The sequence below is a fragment of the Mycteria americana genome, chromosome 11 (genome assembly GCF_035582795.1).
Source record: "Mycteria americana isolate JAX WOST 10 ecotype Jacksonville Zoo and Gardens chromosome 11, USCA_MyAme_1.0, whole genome shotgun sequence".
In the NCBI taxonomy this organism is placed as follows: domain Eukaryota; kingdom Metazoa; phylum Chordata; class Aves; order Ciconiiformes; family Ciconiidae; genus Mycteria; species Mycteria americana.
This window is the reverse complement of record NC_134375.1, coordinates 15,149,112-15,173,490: the sequence shown is the minus strand read 5'-3', so window position 1 is coordinate 15,173,490 and position 24,379 is coordinate 15,149,112. Positions and strand designations below refer to the sequence as shown.

The 24,379-nt window shown below is 44.7% G+C and overlaps 1 protein-coding gene across 18 annotated transcripts in view; it reads right to left on the bottom strand.

Moving 5' to 3' along the window:
* FOXP1 (forkhead box P1) overlaps positions 1-24,379 on the bottom strand; it is a 392,035-nt gene that overhangs the window by 99,797 nt on the left and 267,859 nt on the right. For 17 of the 18 annotated variants that reach the window (XM_075514033.1, XM_075514034.1, XM_075514036.1 and 14 more), the window contains one exon: positions 14,327-14,452. In XM_075514033.1, coding sequence (XP_075370148.1) covers positions 14,327-14,452 — 126 coding nt within the window. Of the gene's footprint in view, positions 1-6,331; positions 6,407-14,326; positions 14,453-24,379 lie in introns of those variants that run through there. The other variant, XM_075514051.1, reaches the window with a different exon arrangement.

The following is a 24,379-nucleotide window of genomic DNA, read 5'->3' as shown; positions in this document are numbered from 1 at the left end:
CAATCTGGCTCAGAAGCCTACACTAACAATGCAAAGCTGGGATTTCTTTTTTTTTTTTTTTTTAAATGCACATAGGCAAGGAGATTAAAAAAAACACAGTGAGGTTTTTGGAGAGGAGTATTTGTTTTTAATATTTCTATCTTTAGCACATGCAGTTCTGTAACATTTAACCGCTCATCGGGGGCTTCTCATGGGCACTTGGACCCAAGGGCATGCATTACTCCAGAGAAAAAGATGGGATAATGAAAACTTTAACACACACATAACTGGCCCCAGACCTCATGATACTGTAAAATTTCCAAAGAGATCTTGCACTAACAAATCTATTGAGTCAGGGGAGAAGACGTTTCCTCCTCTTGTTCTGCTTATGGACCACAGGCATCCACCAGCACTGTGGGACATCCCTGCTGTCCCCCAACATTAACAGGCTGGAAACGCATCGCACTCACACGCAAACCGGGGTCACCCCAACCCACCGAACACGGGGGCAAGACCACTCGAGGCACCCCAGATGACCAAGCAGCAGCAAACGAGACACAGCCTCATCTCACATATGTTCTGAACCAGCTTAGGGGCATCTCTGTGGGGGGGCCTCGGAAAGGGAGGTGCCATGGGCACCCCTGCCCGGGGCTGGTTTGGGAGCCCCGGGTGCTTTGCTCAGTGCAGCAGCCACCATCAGGAGAGCCTGCAGCCTGCCAGATCCCCTACACTTAACTCATTTCCTATTCTTTACTCAACTGCCTGCAGACAATAAGCTGTCAATCAGATCCCCACAAGAACATTTACAATTATCTTCCCTCTCCGGCACCTCAGCATGGCCCCGTACGAATAGCTCCATCCTAAACTGTTCACACATGAGCCATTTGCAACTCTTCTATTGCCATAACTGCCCTGACTTGAGAGGCATGTTAGGAAATTGAATTTCCTCGTGTTTTCAAATAAAAGTACTTTGGTGGCGAAGCACAGAAGCAAAAGAACAGGCCTCCTACAGGTGTGAGGCAAAAGCAACCAAGAACAGAAAAACTGCCCCAGTAATTATTATAGCATCCTGTGCAAGGAATAAGGCTGTTTGCTGCTTTTTTTTAGTTTGCTTTTTTCAGCAAAATGAAAGTTACAAACTGAAAGTGGGTTTTTTTTAATTTTCATTTTGTTTTTCTTTCCTTTTTTTTTTTTTTAAGACAGGGTGGTCCCCTCCGCTCACTCCTGCAGAATTAGCAACAAAACAACACCACAATTTTGCAGCTGGCCCTGCTGCTCTGATGTGTCCACTGCCGGGCTCTCCCAGAAGAAATGGGTTTGTTTTTCTTCTGGGTAGACACAGCTGAGTGAAGGACTCAAAATGAGCACACTTTCCAAGCAACAAGCCGAAGTACAAAATAACAGTGATGGAAGTCATAAACATACTTTCCCTTGTAGTGCCAGTTGCGGACAACGTGATTTAAAAATATCTTAACTATGTTCTGCATTATATTAATGCTCCTATTCCAGAAAGGTATCTCCAATACTTTGGGGGCACTTTCTAAATGCTGCAGCCTGCGAGCCTGGCCAGGACGGGTCTTTGGGCCCATTCCTAATAGCACCGAAATCACTGCCATCGCTAAATTAGGGTCAAATCAGTACAGTCGTCATTCACGACACTGTGACTTTACTGATTTTCTGCTCAACTGTCTGCTGAAGGGTTAGCGTGGTTAACGGCGAGGAGGCATTCACTCTCCTATTAATTGATCTGGGTAGCATCTTTGACGGCTGTCAAACAGAAAGGTAACTATTGCCATGATGGCTTTTTTCCTCCTATTTTTAATTCTTGCACAGAATATTTCTACAACCTTTTCTGATGAAAAATAACCTATCTGATATTTCCCCTCTCCTCTAAAATGTTTATCCTGCTCCGAATCTGCTAGGTGTAATATCATCAAGGCAGGTCAGGTTTCAGAGAAGCTAACGGCTCCGCTGTGTGCTCCCACCACTTTGAAAAGATGAACAATAGTCCCTCAAGTGTTGCTGCCGGTGGCACAGCAGCGATTCACAACGGAGGGTTAGAAATCTGAAATTAAAATAAACTGCTTAAAACCTGCAGATACAGAGAGAGATGCAGGAGACCGAATAAAATGGGACAATCTCTTAACCCAATCAACAAAGTGCTCATTGTTCCAGTTTAAGACAAGTAACGTAGCAATAAATATTGAGCAAAGGAAGTTAACCCGTATCCACAGCCTTTGAATAAACACAAAAGTTAAAAGTAAAATCAATGCAAGGCCTTTGGCTCTTGCCAACTTGTGCTTTACTCCTTCTGGCTTGGCCTTGTTTTTACTTTTGGGGATTTTCTTTGCCTTCTCTCTTGTTACCCGTACTTTCCTGTATAAACTCCTTATCACACAGTAAAAGGACAAACAGAAGGAACCACCAGCGCACAATTAAACGACGTGAACAACAGTTCGATTGCATTCTGCAAATCCACCTGGCTGCAGATAACCGGGAGGAAGAGGGCAGGACAAGATGCTGACCCACAGTTCCCGTGGAGCCGGGGGAGCCCCCACCTCCTACCCACACCCCTTCCCCCACGGGTGGCCAGACGCAGCCCCGCAGACCTCTTTAACCACCAAATCTAATTTCATGTTTACCCTGTAGGATGGCATAGACAGCATTTGGCATCTCTGGAAGATACAGGCACATTCATCTCTACCACAAAAGTTTGAGCATCCAGCTCTTGATCCGAGTACAAATAAATGCCTTGGTTAGTTCTCATTTTTTCTGAAGTGGTTTATCCATTCCCGTGCCAACACCTCAGCCAGTAATACAGGTTTTCACAGCGAGCATTAATTCTGACTTCGCTTTTAAATCACATTTTCTTCATTTGAGCATTATTATATTCCATAGAACCAGGCGTGAGCATCATGCAAAAGGCATTCTGGTCCACGGTTGTGAATACAGCTGTGTAGGCAGAGGAATATTTGTTTTCCAAGTAATTTGTGCACATTCACAAAATTACAGCTGTCTGCAGTTCTCTTGAAATATCTGCCCTGCTGTTTACAAGTCATAAAATATAATCTGTCTTTTGTAGGGTTCCAATTGGTAAATTTGGAAAAATATATATATATGTGCATTATTATTTTTTTTACAGTCGGATTGGCTGTTCCCCATCACATACTGGCTATCAAGCCTGTACAACACCAGCACTAACTTGAGGAGCCACTGCCCTGAGACAACAGCGGACAGAGCTTTGTGAGAGCCAGATGGGCCTCTCTAATACACTTTACAGATCGCTCATCGAGTTGCATCTCACTCTTATCTCAGAGTAACCATCCCATGAAGAAGACCACATGAAATGGAGACATGGGGTACAACCCAGTGTTGGGCGACAGGTTGCCACTTTGGCCCAAACACAGCTCACATTGGGATGGAGCTGGGAGATTCATCAATTAATAATGCGGTCAGTGACAACAGTGACAGATCATCAACAAACAGGTCTTTATGCATCTATTCTTGCAAGCAAAACCAACAAGATTAAAATTACTAAATTTGCACTGTGGCCATGAACCAATGGGCTAGGCTGGCGGTTGGCATCACCCAACAGGTTTGCTTTGGATGTTTATCCAAGCTATTAAGAGTTAGCCAAAACACTTCTATTGATTTTTAATTTTTTTTCCCCCAGTGAAAGATGGGAGAATTTCCACAAGTGTTTCTGATTTTTGCCTTTTGCTTCCTGACTGTATAGATAAAAAAACCAGTTTCTTCCAAAAGTTGTCTGGATGCACAAAATACCATTCGCTAGGACAACAAAGTTCTTGGGATAGAAATTTTCCCCAGCAAACGTACCACACCTGCACAACAGAAACCAACCCAGCTCAAGGCCTGGGACACAAACCATGAATAACTCTTTGGCCCAAAGTTTTGATGAGGAGCGAAGTGCACAAAACGAAACATCCTACCAAGAAATCACAGTGGGCATGATCGCTCCCCATTGTGCAAACTGGAACTAATCATGTTGGTACTACTGGAGTGACTTTGGTGTAAAAGTGATTTGAAAGAAAAACCAGAGGTAGGAAACCAAACCCATCTGGGATCCCTGGACTCCAGCATACTCCTTGAATGGCTGTCACTTAAACCCAGGACAAACCTGGCCCGAGCTATTTAACCCCAGGCTGCAACCCATCAGAGGTCCACGTGGCTGCACAGATGTGTCGTAAAAGGCTCGAAATTGAGATGTGCCATACAGGTTAATAACTTAAAACACAGCAAAATATTATTTAAAGCCATACCACTTAAAAAATGCATACCGCAGTGACAGAACTGGCAAGAAAGCGCTGAGATTTGATAATCATATGTACTGCTCAACCCGTGTGCTCCACCACATTATGTACTCGCTGCATGCTGGCACGTGGCATGAGCTATGGAGCTGCAACACGACTCCCATGATGTAATCCGATGGAGGACCATTTTCTGAAGGGCAAACGGTACCAAGGTATGGCATCGGTGACCTCAGCGGCTCCGGCACGGGCAGTGCTGCCTCCTTGCACCGCTCTCTTGACGCGCCCATCGCTACCGGAGCTCGTCCTGTCATCTTCCCACCTCACTTCAAAATACAATTTCAAAACTCTTTCAGCTAGACATGCTAAACCCAGGATGTAGATTTTCCAATTAGTCTCTGTTTAAACATCTGTTGGTAGACTGCATTTAACATTAGTTATTTGAGCAAAGCGCAATTTGATTAGGCTGTCTGAAACGGAGCCAAAGTCTGCAAAATAATAGCTCAATTAAATTTTGTTTTGCTTTCATTTGTCTTATACTTTCCTGAGTGTGATACAGTTGCATATAATCAAGTAAACTAATTCCTTTCAAAATGAGAGCTTTCGGTGCCTTTTCCATCTCCCCTCAAAGTTTATTAAATAATCTCTTCCATCTTCTCCATGCTTCATCGAACTTCATCCTGACACAAACTACATTTCTTTCTTGTGCCTTCAGTCTACTTTAATTTTTTAGGCTTTCAATGACTTGAGATTATGCGCCATTAATGTTACACCTTAAATAGATTAGTAATTTATAAAAGGCAGATTACACTTATCAGGAAAATAAAAACATTTCAGCAATGCAAAAGCCTTTCCTTTGCACATACCACAAAATGTTTTGCCAACCTGACGACACAGCTGTAAAACCGTCAAGCTCCAAAGCCACATCCGAGCGACATTTCCAGTTGTTTCCCTGGGTTTAGTTTCTCCTTACTCTGTTACATTGCACTTGTTGCCCTGAAACTTCAATATTAGCTCTAGAGATTTAAACACATGAGGCAAACAGCTGCTCTCCTCTGCTCAAGCAAGCTAGATCAAAATGCCTTCTCTCTTTCTCTCCTGCTTTTTTTTTTCCTTTCTTTTTAAACAAATTGCTGTAACTCAAGTATTTCTGGCAAAGTTGACGGTTTTAGGGCAAAATTCTGCTCTGTGATCATCACTGTAGATTCCTCCAGTGCATACTCCTCTCGGTCGGTGCACGAGGAACACCAGAGCTTCCCCACGCTGACTAAAGAAACTTTGCCTTGAGGATTAAAAAAAAATAAAAAACTCACAGCAACTTAGCCACTGCGTAGATGTGTATATGATTTAAATTTAAACATTAAACATTTAAACATTAACTTCTTTCACACTTCTGTTACAACGAAAAAAAAAGCATGCATTCTTTGAGAGAAGAGATTTCTTCTATCGGAAGAGATTTTTGATACATAGTACTTTTTCTTTAGTGTTTTTTTTTAACATATTTGTTGCAAAGTGTGAACACAAAGGGACAAGCTGAAATAGGTATCTGGCAGGCTCTTCCCCAGCGCGTGCTGCTGAAAGCCACAAGTACTACTGCAGTTGTTAAAAATCTGTTATTTTGATGCAGAAAGGCAAGGGACTCCTCCAGCACAGGTCCAGCTCTGCCCTGCCCTGCCATAGCCCGTACTTTAAACTACTCCTGCAACAAAATAGCCCTAAAAATTAGAGGCAACTAAAGTCCGTGGAAGTTCAAAATGGGATATGTCCTATTTAAAATGTAGAGAGCTACTAAATATGACAACCATCTGATGTATGAAAATTATTCACAACCAAAAACAGACAGTCTGGAAATAGCTGGGATGACTTCATTTAGACAGAATTACCCAAATCTGTTTCTAATATACACAGTACACATAATAAATTTTTACAATATGACAAGGAAAACAAACTTAATAAAAGTTCCTGATCTTTTGTTACACAAGCAAGCTATAGCCATGATATGTTTATAATATTTTGCCCATGATATCACAGCTAAGTAACAAAAGCTAAGCAACACAAAAAACAGTTACTAGGTATGACTTCACCTCGCGACTCCCGTAACGACGTCGCTGCGCACATCGCCCCAGCGTACCACCTTCCCCAACCTACATCCCGCGCTTGACAAGTACTCGCCGTGTCGCTTCTGACTAATAGTTTCCTTTTCTCCTTCTCCCAGGCACCCTTTGACTTGGGAAGCTGTGGATCTCTATGACGAGAGTTTGTTTTTTTCCAGCGACAACAGGACTCATCTGAACGGTAAGAGATTTTTAGCCTGTTTCCTTCACTGCTGGTTATTTGACAAGTGCTTGAAAACCCTGTTATAAACAATCTCTGTAGGAAAACAGATGATGTCTTACGATCACAGAAGGTAATTTTTTCAAGAACCCAACTTTTTGAGCATTTCCCAGATGCACCGCGTCAATCTTCCTGCATTTGACTATCTCAGCTGGTTTTCGAGCCTGGGCGTTTCGCCAGGCGGGCCGGACTGCCCCTCATTGTCACTTCTGTTCGATGGCACTTGCACCCACTGCTGTTATTCCAGGCTTCAGGAAATTTTCTAACCACTGGACAGGCTCCAGCGCTGCGCACTAATAAGTTGCAGATTGCAGCACTCGAAGTGTGTGTGTGCACGCGTGTGTCAGATCAGGGCCACGGTTTGGGGGGGGGGGGGAACAGTAGTTAAAAAATGCTGCCTACTCAAATTGACAGAAAAGTGACCCCTGCACTTCATCAGAAATTCCTGCAGACTGACAAAATAAAGGAGTTTGCTTTTATCACACACAGTAAGACTCATATGGAAAAATGGAAACACTACATCACTCGACCTTAGGTTGCCCCCTTTTCAACCACAGATGAATATTATGTATAAAAATTGTAAATCAATTTGAAATGTATTAAAGGAGATTCTCTTCTTCTGTATTAAAAGTAATACCTTTTAATCTCTAGATTTATTTTCTAATGTCAAGTAAATGAGAAAGACTTAATTTCCGTAACTGAATTTTGTTACTCTTAAGTCTATTTAGCATCTCTGCATGGTGTTCACATAATTTCCTACACTTTGCTTGCATCAGGAAACAATGAGCAAGCATCACTTACCCAACACTGAGTCACAAATATTTGCCTACATTAACAGAGCATTAAAAACCATTTTAAACACCTTAAGGAAATTGTGCTAGCCTTTGAACTGTGATTCACTGCTATGAGAAATTAAGAAACTTTTCCTCTTCTGAAGGCAAAAATCAGCTGCCGCAACCTCCTTGTAGTATCATTAGGTTCGAGAGCAGACTTTTCTCTTACAGATCCCTACACAATAGACTTCTTTGCTTAATGAAACTGCTTCTGAAATTTCCTACACTCAGTGTTAGGTACTTCGACGTTTCAATCTTTTCACATCCTTGAACTCTCATCAACATTTTTTTCCAGACTGTGTTAATAAAATCGATTACTTGCAGTTCTGAACTCTGTTCTGCACATGGAAATAAAACAATTTGTTTTAAAGTATTTTCTGAAAAAAGTAGAACTTGGCAAACATACCTACGAGACAAAAAAAAAAAAAAAAGATAAACGAAGCAAGCAACCCTTCCTCACAAAAAGGCAAAACAAAAAGAAACCTCTCCAGCAAACAAAAGAGAAGCAACATCCTGATTTTATCACGGCCGCAATGCAAGCTAAATTCCTGACATACACATCATCAACCTCACCGTTGTTCTCCTGATTGATATATCTCCCCGTCGGATATGAATGATCTTTTCGGATCATTAATATGTTCATTAATTTGTTATCAATTCTAGCTCGCTGTACTTAAACCGCTCCGTACCATGGCTCAAGAATGCCTCGACAGCGCTGGTGTAATCACATACGTAAGGACCCCTGACTACCCGGTTGTTGCGATGCCTCATACCTACAACCGATCTGTTGCTTTTACAAGTTTAATCTCAGTATTAAGGAGCTGATTGTGGAACCATGTCGCTTTAACATCTTCAACCCAGCTGTACATCATATAAACCGCTATAGGAGGGGGCAATCTCCCATGATTCCTAGCAGCAGTGCATACCTTTAACTCCCTAATCTGTAATACTACAAAATACCACTCTCATTTCTTCCCAAGCACAAGTGGACTACCAGCAAGGGTCCAACAGTGTTATTCCTAATTACCTTTTTTTCACTCTTGATCCTGTGGCGCTCATAATTAGTTACCTGGGGCTGCAATCCAATTTGAAGTGATGACAAGAAAGTGATCCATGAAAAAGTAATAAGTTAAATCCAATTTCAGCCTTCCTCTAATTAAATGCACATGGAACTAATGACTCAAACCCTACCATTTCAGTGATAATGGTAATTAGCAAGGTGGGAGTCACTCTCTTTTTTCAACACTGTAGGTGTAAACCACAAGGTAAAATGGCAGGAGCACTCTTAATTACATGTGTCATTTTGTCAGCAATTTACACATTTCTGACCAGTCAGGAAGGTTTCATTTGTTTTCCCCTTCCCCGAGGTGGGTAACACACGGCCGGACTCGGGCACAGCCAACCCCACAGCCCCGCTCCCAACCTGGTCAGAAATCACATTTTTTAAAAAAACTATCCTCTAAATGTTTAATGTCAAAGCAGAAAACCTGCTAGAAAATTATACTCTGAGTGCTCCAACAAGACACAGGGCTGAAAATGAGGGATCCTGGCTTCTACTTTCAGTTTTGCCCCTCAGGACCGATTTCTTTATAACATGCAGATGCCAAACTCCCAAATATCCTGGCGGGAGCCGCACACCTGAATGCCACTGAAGATCTGCAGCTCTCTGACCTTGGGCCAGTCACTTAATATCTCTCTGCCGGGGTTTACATGGCTATAAAATGAGAATAATCATATTTGCTGACAGCACCTCACACTGCCAGCTCTCCCAATATATTGGTATTTTCCTAGAAGCCACGGTTTTTGGAATCATGTAATTACAGGACAATCATAGACTTCTTTCAAGAAAAATAACTGCATTTATCACCTTTCTGCTCAGTCTGAAAAGCTGGAAAAACTGAATACTAAAGGCTTTAAAAAAAAATAAATAAAAGGGCAGCAAAAAAAGGCCCACAGGTTTCACTGAAAAAAACGCTTAGTATCAAAACTTTCAAGCTGATCATGTAACTTTGAGGACCTGACTCAGATTTTGTTCTGTTTGTGGGGTGGATGATATTTGCACTTCACAGGCAAATTCCAAGGACTGACTAACACCTATAATTGGACTTAGGGATGAAAAATGAGAGAGCTATGGGTCCTTTGGCAGAAACCAGCAAAACTCAAATTTGCTTTATTTCCAAAGTCAAAAATAAAAACCGAAGGATTCAAGTGAAATTTTCGTAAGTAAACTATTTAAACTCTGCAGAAGTGAAATCTCAACCCAACTAGAGTTGGTGGCAAAACTCCCACTGGGCTGACTGAGGCCAAATTCAGATCAACTGCCATGTTTAAGAGTGAAACAGAGAGATACCCATACAAACAGAATAAATACACTTGCAAATTTATTTCCCCTCCCAAATATCTGCTGAAACATAGTTTCTCTACCAGTTGTTAAATTTACCACTATGTGAAAAAGGTACGCTGTGTGTAAAACCTGAGGCTACCTAACCTGGTACTTGTGTGCTCGAAGCGAAACAGAGAACACCCTTCCCTTCACCTTTCAGTGTTTATTATGTTGTTGAGCTAACGATTTCTGATTTCATAGAAAACAATAATAATTGCCCCCAACATCAAGCTACAGTGATTTTTTCCTCTTGCCCTCTTCTATTTCTCAAGTTACTGGAAAGAAATATTAAGATAATATAGCATGCAAATTAAATTCTACAAAAGCCCAGCCAACAGGCTGCTTTAAAAAGCAGCGGTATGCAAAGGCGAGGACAGCTCTGTCCTCTCGGCCTCCCCCAGTCTCACCCCGAAAATCTAAACCAAACCCAAATTCTTTTCTTGGCCGTGACTTAAAGGGAAGATTTATTTTCTGTTTTGTCAACCGAAAACAAAAGTTTCCATCTTAGTAATTTCATTATTTCTCCTCTCCAAACACACGCAGGTTAACTATCATACAACAGATCTCTTTTAATCGCATGAAAAAGTCAAGCGATGGGTTTCAATTGCAAGATACTGACTTGGACGTCCTAAATCTGTTTTCAGTCCGGTATCCAACTTTCAATGCAATGCAACACACAACATTTACGTCTTTAAAAAAAATTGTATTTTTAGTATTGCCAAAACACACATGCACTTTTACTTTCTTGGGAGAAAATGTGTCTCTTGATTTGTTTCCAATCTGTGTGCTCTTGCCAGCAACTAAAATGCTTGAAGAACCAAAATGAATTATCGTAAAGAGCATCAGCAATTAAAGCTGCAAATTTTAATCAATATGTCTATTAATACAAAGATATATTTATCTTGGCCAGGAAAAATGTGCACGTTTTTAAAATCCTAAGCATACCTGGCCTGTTAAATTATTTGTTTCACAGACTCAAGGAAATCCAGTGTCTATGGCAAATATATTATCAAACATGCTTTAGTCTTTTTTCACTTCCAGTAATTTTTGTAGGGCTGATATCTTTTTATATTCTCTTCCCAACTGTGGTTACTAAATCCATTCCTTAACTTTCAATTTTCTTTTGTTTGTGTCATCAGGCTGTGAAACCGGAGGTCACTGCCAAATATAAAGCACGGCAGTGTGAGATAGGCTCAAAATGTGAGTCATCGTGTATTTGGAGATTTATTTTTTTTCAACTATCAGCAGAGCACATGTCCACTCCTGTGTCCAAGTTCTTATATACTAAATATCTCAAAATTTGCTAAAAGCAAGTCTCCAGGTAGAGTTATTAAGGTCAAGAGACCCCAAAGACATTGCTGGAGCCCATTGTCATGTAAACGCTATTGAAGAGACCATGCCCCAGTGCAGCCACGGGATGCCGGGATATGTTAAAGTACTGTGGCTATTTGATCAGTGAATAAAGAAGAAATATAGGAAATTATCCACGAGGCGATAATAGATTAGCTACACAGCATATACTAGACTAATTTTCCACATCTGTTTGTGGCAGTGGGGTTTACATGACAAAGCCTGCCAGCCAGCATTAAAGTGCTGAGCCCAAGACAGAGGGAGCTCTTCCAGCCCTGCATGGGACCACGCCAGCCTCCCCTCCTGGGGCAGGCAGGCCCATGGAGCGTCTTATTAGGAAAACCAGCACCCTGGACAAACAGCATCCTTCCTCCCCATTTCATGCAAACACAGCTCCCCAGCACTCGTGTTAGGGAGCTTTCTGCCAGTGCCCTTGCCAAGCACAGCAGAGATAAGCAATGCCTATGGTATTCTTCTTATGCACGAAGTCTGTTTGTTGGGGGGGGGGGGAAGTAACCGCTAACCGCTGTGGCTATCCAATGAGACATCTATATTTATAAACTAAGTGCAAAGATGACTCGGTTCATTATTTAAGCAAACTTTTCAACAACGGGTGCATTTCCACCACCCTCGACATTTATTCTACGTACTGTCAGCAATGGGTATTGCCTCGTCAGTGCGGTGCCATCCACCTCAGGGGGTGTGGGTGCCTGTGTGGGTGCAGTTTTACTCAAAAATCCTACCCCCAGCGCCATCATTTCCTTTCAGCAACAGATTTTCATTGCAGGGATGTACTCGGGGTCTGTTACATTCAAGACTTCAGAACGTTTAAGACCGCAAAAGCACCAGGAGGAGGGGAAAAAAAAAAAAAAAAGACTGGGCAGTCATTTGAATCAGTGAGTGACAGGCTGGGCCAGCTCTCTGTATACATTAATAAATTAGAATTTTAATTGTGTCTCTGCCTGCAGGAGCTGCTCCAGTACTTTAATACGTACCAACAATTGGCTATGTTATGGAATCCGCGCTGTGGCCTTCACTGTTGACCTCTGCAACACAATTCCCAGTCTGACTACGGAAACTGTTTGGTTTGATCCTTTCAACTTATTTGAATCCTGACAAATAAGCTCACAGCTGAAAGGTCAACACAGTCATATTTCATCCTCTGGAGCTATTCTTAAGACATCTGCACAACAAAGCACTTCTTTTAGTACCTGACACTGGACCTAGCCAGCACAATCTCTCATTAAAAATGTCCCCAGTGGAAGAGTCTATTAAAAGGCATATGGATCAGCTATGGATTTACCAAATAAAATATTTTTGAAAGCATTAATGTAACGCTTTGGATTATGGCGCTCTACGCTGCCAATAAAACGTATATTTGCCCAATGACAAAATGCTTCATACTTTCCAAAAGAATAATAGCTCGGCTATAAAGTGCAAGGTGTTGTCCAGCAGCCTGAGCACAGGGGTGGGAGCCAGGAACTCATGAATCTTAATCCTACCTCTAAACCCAATTCCCTCTGTGATCCTAAGCAAGACACTTAACCTGCTTCCCTTAGTTTCCCAGTCCAGAACTGGGATAATGCTACTTACTTATCAGACTTTCCTTCTGGGGATGTTTTGGAGATCAGTATTTGCAAAATGCTTTGAAGATGAAATCACTACACAAAAGCTAGAAGTTGTCCATGCTGGGCCAAGGGCTGCAGTTAATAGCTATTCCTCGCTCAGACAAAACTCCCCTTGAAGTCCCCGTCAGCTTTATTTGGGTAACAACTGCAGGATCAGGTCCTCTCACTTTACTGTCAAGGCCTTTACTGATGTTGGCTTTATCTTCCATATTCTGCTACATATTTAAAGAGTCTAGAATCCATATTTTTGGAGGAAAATAATCTGAAGCACATATAAAAGGCAAGAGAAGCAGCAATGCTGTCAGGGAACTCACGGTGATAGTATATCAAACTAAAAAAAAAAAATTAGAAAGAGCAAAACAGACATGAGTTTGACAACGTGCTATGACAACAAGCGGGGAAAAAAAAAAAACCACGGAAAGAATTTGGGGCTACAGAGGCTGAAGCATCAGATATAGAAGAACGAGATAAGATAAATGTCCCAGCTACAGGGCTTTGTGTGACTGCAGCTGAACTGCTGTATTCAGTAACTTATTATCAAAAATACAGTGACACGCTGCAATTGCAAAGAGAGCAATAATAAAAGCAATAACCAGCTGCAAACCAGCAAAGTGGTCAAGGGTCTAGAACTGCCGCTTTACAAAATACATAGGGAACTAGATACATATAATTTGCCAAAACTGGCAAGTACATGTTAGTATCTGAGATGTTTGAGGAGTGTGAACACGAGGCAAGGCAAGGGACTGACTCAGTATTTATACAAGCAGTATTACTTGGAGCAAGAGGATGGAATTAAAGTGGAAAGTTCCTGAGCATGTGCTTTGTTATGGAAAACCGTCTGAAGGAAAATAATAGCGGTCCCACCACCACTTGGAATTTCTAACACTAGAATAGCAAAAAAAAAAAAAAAAAAGAAAAAAAAAAAAAAAAGAAAATGTGATACATGACCTAATAGGTCTTTCTTGTCTTTAACTCCCATGATTTATCCCGCAAGACTAGCAGAATGTACTCCAAAGCTGCATATGTGTGCATACATCTTCTGTTTGGGAATGCTGTATTAGTTTTAGCTTTCTGAATTCATAACAGCACAAAGCCCGATATTATTTAGATTTTATTTCTGAAGATGTCCATAAATCAGCAGACAATAAAAGGGGAAAAAACACTCTGATGATATGATATCCTAGTATTTCCCAATATCCTTGACACAGCAAATCAACGGTTTGAGTGAACACAGACTACAAACGGAACAGCAATCAAACAGAAATGTTAATGCAAATCTCCTATGCACACTGACACGGTAACAAAAGCTATTCCATTTTGTCATGATCCAGCCCTACCAGACGCTAATAAAAGTACGTGCTCCTGATTTGTAAATACGCCGTGGGTGGGATTTTTAAGAGCACCTAGCACCCGTCCTCACGCCACAGCTGCTCTGTGGACTTCACCGGGAGGAAGCTCCTGAAGGTCCCATCCCAACATTCACAAGTAAGACGCATTTGTTGAGCTTTTACAAGCCTCAGCCCCTCATGGAGGCACACAGGCTCCCCTTACCTGAAGGGCTGGCTGTTTGTCATTCCTCTTCGGAGACTTTAATCCACTAACTTGTTGCTGCTGCTGCTGCTGCTGTTGCTGCTGCTGCTGCTGTTGCAGTAGAAGCTGCCGTGCCACCTGGAGAGCCTGCAAGGAAAGAGGTTTGAAAATTGAGTTTACAGCAGACAGGGTGTGGGGAGCTACATGAATGGCATAGGGTCAAAGCACCCCTTGGTCATGGGGTACCACTCCGCTCCCGAAGCACCTCCACTGAGGAAAGCAGTGGCTTCCACAAAAAAACCCTCAACGCTTGCAAGCAATGGGGCGAGATCCCACTGCTAGATTTCCCATTTCGACTATAGAGAAAAACAGCAGCAGTTGATGTTCAGCTCCTGTGGGGAACCTCGAGTAACTGCAGGAATCTCGCTGGTGAGCACCATACGGTTATTTTTATCCCCTGCCTGGATTGGCTCACACCCTTCTTTGCTGCCAGGTAGGCTCACGTGCTTATGGCTTTCATGCTCCTCTTCTCCAGTGGGTCAGGTCTGGTTTACAGAAGAGGGCAGTCATATATCACTGTCTGCTCTCCTGAGCACTAGAGAAAGTCTGGGAAGTTTCTGGAAGGCTATGGTGGGAGGAAGAGGAGAGCCAGCGGCAGGCAGAGCCATGCCAAGTCCCCCGAGGTACCGTGCTAAAGGCTGAGGAAGCTGTGAGGAGCTGGAGTGAATGCAATGAAAAGCAGGGACAACATCTCACACCCCCAAAATCACCAAGAGCTTGCGACAGACCAGCAGTGGGGACTCAGACAGGAGGGGGCAGAGCAGCAAAGGGACAGTGTGGCTTCATGGGATGGAGGCAAGGGACATGTGTGACACAGGAGGGCCAAGGGACATGATCCCAAAAGCACGAGCAGAGCATCACATGGTGGGGGATTATTGCAAAATTTCATGCAAAGTACGGGAAAAGCATCCCTGGACACTGGAGCAAGCCCCTCTGCGAGGCCCAATTTCTCCATCAGGTGGGGAAAAGAAAGCAGGAAGAGACAAAACATGGGGGAAAGCAGGACAAGGAGCAAGTCCCTGCCCCAGCTCCCTCCTGGCCGCCCAGCCAAGTGACCGCAAGGATGTTCCCTGCAAGATGGGCTGTGGCACAGCTGAGGTCTCTCCGCTGGCGAGACCCGACCCCACTGCTTCCGGAGGATTCACCAGCACCGGACTCAGGCTTTCTTGGTCTCCTTGGAGACGTTCAGTACATGTGTAGGTGGAAAAGTGGGAAGGCTGAAGACTTCATTAATGTAAAACAAGAAAAATAGTCCCTTTGCAAGATGCCTACATGGAAGGAGGGAAAAAGCCTTCCCCACTCCTACTGTGTATGCTCTCTGAGTGATTTAATTAATACCTATTTAATTAAGGAGTCAGATATGCTTTGGGTTTCACTTGCTTCTCCAAGTTGCAAAGTGTTTCATCTCAGCGCAGAACTGCTGGGAAAGGTTTGACACTAAGGACTGCAAACTCGGATCCGCCACCCCCCAGTAAAACCTTGTTATTTTATGGCCTAGACCAATCTTTTTACTTTTGAAGGGACATTCAGCAGCCCAGGGGGGCTGAAGAACCACCACTGCCGGCCTGCATGCCAGGGCAAGCGGGGAGGAGAGACCTTACCACACTCTGGCAACGAGCCCTCCTTTCAAATTTAATAACAAGTCTCCACTGGATCAGAAAAACTCTTTAAGGGTGGATGTGATTTCCAACAGAGCTTGGTGCAATGAAGGTAAAATCAGATTTTGCATTTCAAGCTGGTTGGAGCGCAGCGCACCTGCAGCATCTCTAAAATGGTCCATGTCCCCGCGAGGGGTGCGAGGAGCTGCCGGGCATGGGCACACACCAGGGCGGGCACGCATCTGTGCTCCCACCCACACAACCACCCCCGCTGTCGGTTCAGCATCAAGCACCAGAAGACCCTGCAGCCTACCAATTCATACAATGCAACAAAGGAAACCTTTATGCAGAAAGTGCTAAGTATGGTTAAAAAAAATGTTATTTTTATTGAATTAGCTTACTTAGCTGTTAAAGCATCTTCAAGGGTGGGCAGAGGCAGCAGAAATAAAACCTACAAGACTTAAGGGGATGGGCAACAAATACTCACCTACTTAACAGGGGTATTGTATGGCTTATTTAATTAATGAATACTTGTAAAGCACTCTGAGTTGCTCAGACAAGAAGCGCTATACAGTACAAGCGCAACATATTATTATATATTATTAAGACTGGCTCTGCAGAAGAATAATTCCAGGTAAATGTGCAATCAAATGATCATTTTAGTTCCCAGTAATTAGATTCAATAGGCCAAAAAAAACACAGAAGCCTTTCTTTAATCATACACTAAACAATCAGAACATCCCTAACCTTTCAAGCTACAGCCTTTTTGAATAAAACATCATCAACTTATAGATATTATTCCAAAAAGAACCAGTCACCATATGTGTTGTCTCTTTGAAATACAGTTGCTATAGCAGACCCTGCATGCATTTCATGTGATATGATCATATTCTATCCGTTCTGGCAGCTGAGAGGTTGCACAACTAAAATTGGCTGCCAGAAATTTTTGAAGATTCCCAGAACAAGTAGCCATGCAAGAAATGCCTGCTTTCTACTCGAGCTGGCCACGAAGCCCGGTGCAGGCAGCTTGGTGGGGGCTTACCACGCTACCACAAGCCCTTACCACAGCCGACCCCACACCGATGAAGATCTCTGCCCTCAGGGCCAGGCTTGCAATGGCAAGGCTCTGATGGAGCAAAGCCAGAGCTCTGTCCCTGCTCCAGTCCCACCTGTCAGCACCCACATCCCCGCACACCCACCCTTGTGCAGGCCCTCCACTCCAGGTGACATCTACACCACCCTGCTCCATGTCTGGCTGGCACTTGTCCTGGCGCTGGGATCTGGTGGGACCAGCGATGGCAAGAGGGAGGGACCAGCAGGGAGGGTGGAGCGGGGGGAAGGAAAGGATTAAAAAGAATGAGAGTAACGAATGAATTGGCTGGAGGAAGGATCATGGATACAGGAAGAGCAAAGAGAGAAACACGGAGGGGCAGGCGCAGGTGAGATGGTGGTGAGCTGACAGCTCAGGGGACTGCAGCTTGAAATGGCATTTCCCATCTCTCTTCTCTCAAGATTTCGCTCTTCTGCTTATAAATAACTGACAGCAATAAAAGCTAAGCATCAGATGAGCTTGGGTTTAAGACGCAGAAGGTCATTCATAGCTCAGATCTGGTTCTTACCGAACATCTGCATCAAGTAGCTACTGCGTCCTTGGTAGTATGGTGAACCCAGGGATCCCAAGTCCCTTTGCCTTTCTACATCTCCCTGCTCAGCCTTTCCTCCCTCCCACGCCGGACCAAGCACTACCCCTGCCATTTCAAAGTCTCATCCGCACTCCTTACACACGACGGGATGTGTAGAAGAAAGATGGCTAGCTCAGTCTGGGAAGCACCAGCCCTCTTTCTGCTTATATGCAAAGTATTTCAAGCCCATTTGGAGTGCCTTCGTGAAATTAATTTGCTGATGTTGGTTGAAGCCTGGTGGACATGTGCCCTCATTATGCCAGCACATCCCATTTAATCCAAGCCGACAAGCATCATACCTCTACCCCCTTCTCTGGTTCCACGCAGCAACCGCTCCTGCGTGGAGCCCATCACTGGATGCCAGCGTGGGAGCACTGCTGAGGCTGCCGATGCTGCACAGCGCTCAAGCGAGGATAGACAGGGAAATTAATCTCAGAGTGAAGTCAGTCCCACAACCTTCATCAGCACGGAGATTCGCAAGCAGGCCTGTACATTAATAAAGCTTCCTGTGGGAGTTGATGTTGCCTTTGATTTGCATGTGAATTCAATGCTAGTGAGAAGTGCCAGACTGTCAGACATGGAGACCAAAGTCTCTTATCTTTCCAAAAGCTTCTGTAGCAGTTTCCCCACATTTCCTTAATCATCTGCCTTGTCCTCAACTTACTGAACAGGCAGTAGAGAGTAAAGCTGGACCCGGTTCAACTCCTACTGCTGCCAAGTCCTGAAACAAGGGTGCCAGGACTGTTTACTGCTAGCCAACAGCTCTGCTAACGTGGCCCTCTCCTCACGAGCGGGTGCTCTGACATCTCCAAGCTCTTTTCACACATTCCTCCTCACTGCCAGTTACATCCTAAATCTCCACACGTGCTTGCACTTCTGCAAGTGAACAATTGCTGGAGGCTGTGGTAAACCAGCTCATGTTTGTGCATCCAGGCAACTGTGTGCTCCCTTCACAGGACCGGCAGGTAGAGATACCAAGAGCCCCCGAAACCACAGAGGTGCTTCAGACACCTGGGCCTGTGATTACCAGCAGCCATGTTACGTGTCACCTACCTGCGCTGCTTGAAGAGCCTGCAAGCCTGGACATGGCTGCTTGGGACAACCAGACCCAGATGCCAATCCTGGCCTCCAACAGCTAATCACACAGCATTGGCAATCCTCCTCCTCTCTGCACCAAAATACAAATAGGAAATCTTCCCACTTACTGAAGGAAGAGAAAGAAAAGCATCCCCTAGCAAGCATGTCTTCTGAGTGCCATGGTTTTTGGTCACTATCAACAGGGATTTGAAAGGATGACATCAGTAAAAGGCTCACTACCAACTGAGTCATCTTGATTCTGCTTGGTGCTACGCCTAAATGCAAGATACAGTAAATGAACTCCTGAGTTATTTTCTTATCCATTAGGAAATCACCCAGAGATAAGGAGATTTTCTGGTGTAAAACAGAGACCAGTAAAAAGGCAACTGAAACACTGTACTTTAGAGACGTTGTACAAACTTGGGATGATATTTGGGAGCCAACATTGGGTGACACCTAACCCAAGAAAAATTTTAACAGCACATTCACTGTGAGATGAATCAAGCCTGCTTCATTCAAAGATGCCGCAGAGTAAGTGGGAAGCCCCACCGAAAATCCCTCTCCCTGTGCTTAGGGAAGTGGCAACCATTTAATGTTTCCCAACTAGTTAAGCACCGGGGGGGGGGGGGGGAAGTACGCATTTAAGATGACCAAGACAATTTTATTGCAAGATAGACAGAACATGACTTGTTTGCCCAGCTGTTGTTTGCCCAGAACATCCGGCACTGTTATCACCCGAGTTACTGTTGTAATTCGACATTTTCACGCAAGTGGCTCAATCTTTCGGTTTCACCATCCTCTTCAGGCAAGTTCTGCTAGAAGGGTAAAAACGTAGGCTAGAAGGCTAGAAACTCCCAATTCGGGGCTGGGGATGGGAAATACACTGGAAAAAGAGGGTAGAACTTTAAAAATAGAAATGCTGCTTAAATGCCATATACTTGCTTACAGCGTTAGTACATAAGGAAAACAGTAACAGGATCCAGTCGTATGGAGCCTCTTGCTAACTTGTTCCACCGCTGCAGCCAGTACAACAAGGCAGCAACTCTCCAACTGTTTTTCCAGCAGCCTATTTCTACTGAAGAAAAAGAGCTCAAGCTCCTCCCTTCCCATCTGCTCCAACCGATATTAATATCCATCGGCTATTAATGAAATATGAAGACCTACAGCTATAATGGGCCTGACTCTAACACCAGGAGAAGCTTGTTTCCGCACCTGAGGTTTATCAGGCATGGAAAGACTGATCCAGGGAACTGCAGGATGTATGGAAAGGTATGTACATTGGAGGGTGAGTAGACGAGCAACACACATGAGGATGCAAAAGAAACCGGCGCCCTGTCTGACTGCCAATTCCCAGGGCAGTTGTGCAGTAATCGGCTTCCTCCGAAATGGAGAAGCATGCACGCAGAAGTTCCAAGAAGGGCACAAAACAAAATCCCATGTGTTTCTACAGATTCCTAAGGATTTTGGGCGGGTGGACAAAGCTGCCCATCAGGAAAGCAACTTGAGAAAGGAGAACGGAAGTGTTCCCAGAAATCAGAGATGGTTCCGCAGCCATCGGAAGTGTCCAAGCAGTAAATCTGGAAAGTTACTCGCCAGCCAACAGCATCATCTGTCCGTTATTTCAGTTATGGTCATTAAAAAGCAAAACACAACACAGCGAGCAGAGAAAGATGAGACAGAAGATATTTTAAGGGCAAACTCTACCCTTGGAGAAAACATAATGCTACCCCAGTCCCAGACTCCAGAAGCGAGACCTTCTGTGTTGACCTCCGAGCAATAACAGAGAGTGGTGATCCTTACACAGCTGAGATTGCTCCTAAGCTTTCCCCACCGTGTTTTAGGCGAAGCATGGCTTTGCAGCATCACGCATGCAGTTCTCCCACCATCTATTTTTCCCCTGAATTTCACAATGGCTTTAGGCACTGAGGGACCGCCTGGTCGGTAGCTAAAGGGGCCTCTCCCAGTGGAGGCACGGTCCACCTCTCAGAAGGGTTTCTTGCTTCCATTTAGTCTCACAAGGCAAGTACCTTTGTTCTCCCGGGTGGGATGAGGGGGAATTTAGACTCAGCCAGCAATCTCTCTTCTTTCTCAGCTCCCATCTGTCCTCACACCCCGCTCCACTCCACAGCTGCTCCCAGCAGAGCGGCAAGATGCAGCTCACAAGCTCGGAAGCCCGGATGCACCCGAGCTTCAGAGCTGCTTCATGTCTCTCCCACTCCTGCCTCCTCTATCTCCTCTCCTGCGACACCCTCTTCTCCTGGAGCAGCAGATGTAGAGGAGCGGTGGTAGGAGGCAGACACATTGGAGGGGAGCCCTGCTGCAGCTCTCCTCCGACAGGCTGAGGAGCCGCACAACGTGTGGAAACCGGCAAGGAGCGGAGCAGTATGCAAAAAGGAAAAAAAAAATAGTGCAAAGCGACAGCAGTGGGTAGTGCTGTTCCTCTGGGAGGAACAGAACAGGGGGAGGTGAGAAGAACCAACTAGAGAGAATAGGAAAGGAACCAAAATGAAGAGGAGGAATAAAATGTAGAAGATGCAAAAAAGAGAAGCAGATGTTCTTGCAGCACTTATTCCCTCTGACATTTGTACCCAGCTCTTTCATCTTCCTCCAGAACTGCGAAACGAGCTGCTACATGCTCCCTCCCTGTTCCCACCATCCTGACCCTATGCACCACATATCAAAATGAGCCAAGGCCAAGAGCCCCAACACTGCTCCTGGCACTGCAGCGGGGAAGCCTGGGGATGATTACAGGTATGACACAGGGCTCTGCTACGGGACACAGCTAGGATCCGACATAACTTGGTGAAGCAGCCCTGCTATCCAGCTTCTTCGCCAGCCCTGGATTCAAATCACCTCCATCCCCATCTCATCCTCTATTTCCTTGTTTCATTAAATAATCCTCCTCCATCTACCCTATACCCAGCTCCACTCCACAGGTGCAGCAGAGGGATGCTGCAAGCCAGGGCAGATGCTGCCGGCTGCCTGTACCCAGTGCCTCGCTCAGCTGCAGCTCCTCTGCAAGGCTGGCTCCATCCAAGGGGCTACCAGCCAGCTCGTCAAAGAGGAGAGCTTCAGCAACAATCCTTTACTCGACTAAAATGATCAGCTGGCCCTGAAGGCTTTGCTTAGACGCAGAAGACTGATCTAGCCAAGTGACTAATAGGTGATTCCCATGCTGAAAAAAGTGAAGGGACCTGGAGGTCCACACACACAAACCCCGGCTCACATCCTGTCCCTGATGTGGTGGGGGCAGGCTTGGAGCAAGGGAGCTGGCAACGTGCCTCATGCTGAAGCATCTCCTAGAATAGTTCAGTCATAAGGAAAGAAGATGAGTCTTTATTTTTCTTCCAGCAGGCTTAATTTCTTTCCTCTGGAATAGATCCTGCCTATCAGTTGAGGAGATCCCCTCCAGAAAAAGGCACTGGAAACAGAAACCCTTTCTTCCAAACCCACAGGATGGAGTTGCCTGTGCCCCAGCACTGCTACGCTTCATCCCCATGGGTGCTGAGGTTAATTCTGCCAGCAGGAGGACAAGCAGACTCGATGCTCCTGCCCAGCCACCCCACAGCCCATCCCATGGCTGGCAAGGTCCCTGCCTGCTACCCCAGCTCTGCAGCCGCGGGGACCCTGCCCCATGCAGGGGGACAACAGGGATTTGCCTCCAAAACACCTGGTTTTAATTTTGTATTAATTTTAATTTTAATTCATGAATTCCACCAACCTGGGGGAAAAGGCGGTCGAGGTATTTTCCTCAAATACCCAGAGATGCAAGCAGGATGGGAGGGGGCAGGCGGCAAGGGGCAGCAGGGTAAGAGGTCAAGCTCAGGAAACACCAGAAACCTGTGAGCCCTGAGCCAGCCACAACAGCGACAATGGCTACAAAAGTCCCGTTCCTGAGGCACAAATGAAATCCTCAGGCGGTTACACTGTAAAAACACCTTCTGTCTCCTTTTTTAAAGAGTCACAGTCAAGACTCATCAAAGCCATTTAAAAAGCATCTGGCAAAAAGTTCCCAAACATTAAAAATGGCTCTCTTTATTTTGGCATGTCAAGATTCACAGCATGTAGCGGTCTGTACCAGCAAGAAAGGAGGGATGGGCCAACACATCCTGGTAAAATGAGAAAGGATACAAATCTTGGCTCCCCATGCAAACTGAACCAGAACTGAACTATGTCTGGGTGATGAAAAAAATCTTATGGGATTTCCAGCTCGTTTCTGTAGGCTCAAGATCAGATTCTGAACTACTGTGTTTATCCAAAAGTGAACCAGACCTTTGAATATTTGGAGGACTATTCACTGCTGAGACACGTTTTTCTTGGATGTCAAAAGCACGGGAAGTTCTCATCTTTTTTAATAGAGAAGAGGGATAAGGTGGGGGGGGAGAAGGAAGAGTGCCTTTTTGTTGCTACAACATAAATAGTATATCGCATACAGCTGCTTGCGCGCTTCCCTGTGTGGTCAACAAAACAGGGAACATATTTTAAGCTTGTTTTCCAAAACACTGTATGACAAACTTGCACTCAGAGACCCATGAAATAAAGCCCCTGACTGTGGACATCTCACCGCGCACCATCGGACGCTCGCTGCTGTTGAACAGAGGAAGTGAAACATTGGGACAGCCCAAAACATGGGAAACTAATGCTGCAAATCACATCTCTGCACCTCAAGCCTATGGCACAACCTAATTTAGAATAGCTTCTAAAAACCTTAATTTTAAAAGATTCTGGTAAAGCAAAAATAGGCGAGGTTCCGATGGAGGCGACAAAAATGATTAGAGGCCTCAGCAGATATGAGGAAAGATTGATAAGGGTGGGAGTGTTTAGTTTAGCAAGAGATGAGTAAGAGGGGAGATGATAAAAGTACACAAATTGTGACTTGGCCTGAGAAGGTACATCTGGCGCTATTTGCCATTTCTCATAATGCAAGAGAAAGGGGACATTGAATGAAGTCAGGAAGCAACAACAACCAAAAAAAAAACAATCAAAGCAGATAAAGGGATTTTTTTTTCTTTCTTAATACACAACTCATAATTACTCTCTGGAACTTACTGTCACAAGATATCACCAGTGCCAAGAGCATGGGGAGGATGCAAAGAAAGGATTAGACACTTGCACAGATAGTAATGAGAGCATTTACAGCTACCTTTGGAAAGATAAAAATATAAATCAGGGTACAAATGTTTATGCTTCAGGGCACAAGCCAACCTTTAATTGCTGGAGGCTAGGAGGAAACTTTCCCCCATGGACAGGTCCTCTGACTGTCCTTCACGGGCTTCTGCCCAAGGACTACAGCCAGGGCTGGAGAGACCCCGTGTCCGACAGGATGCAACTGCTCCTCTGCCCTCTCGGGTACCTCTATCCTGCACCGCTGACCCCAAACCCCTTTCCCCAGCCCATCCCGAGCCCCCTCAACCCTCGGGGAGCCGCTGGGCACAGGGTGGCTGGCCATGTCCCCCAGCCCAGCCCCTGCTCTCATCACCTGGCCCCAAGCTGCTCATTTCCTCTTTCTTCTTTGTATCACATTTAAGTTTCAGGTCCTTATTTTGCCAGCCCTTCCTCTCCCTGCTATGTTGACTGCCATTTTTTCCCCCCTCAAAACTAAACCCACAGCTTCAGTCCCTGCCACCCATTTGGGCCCCCCACCAAGAGCGCTGACC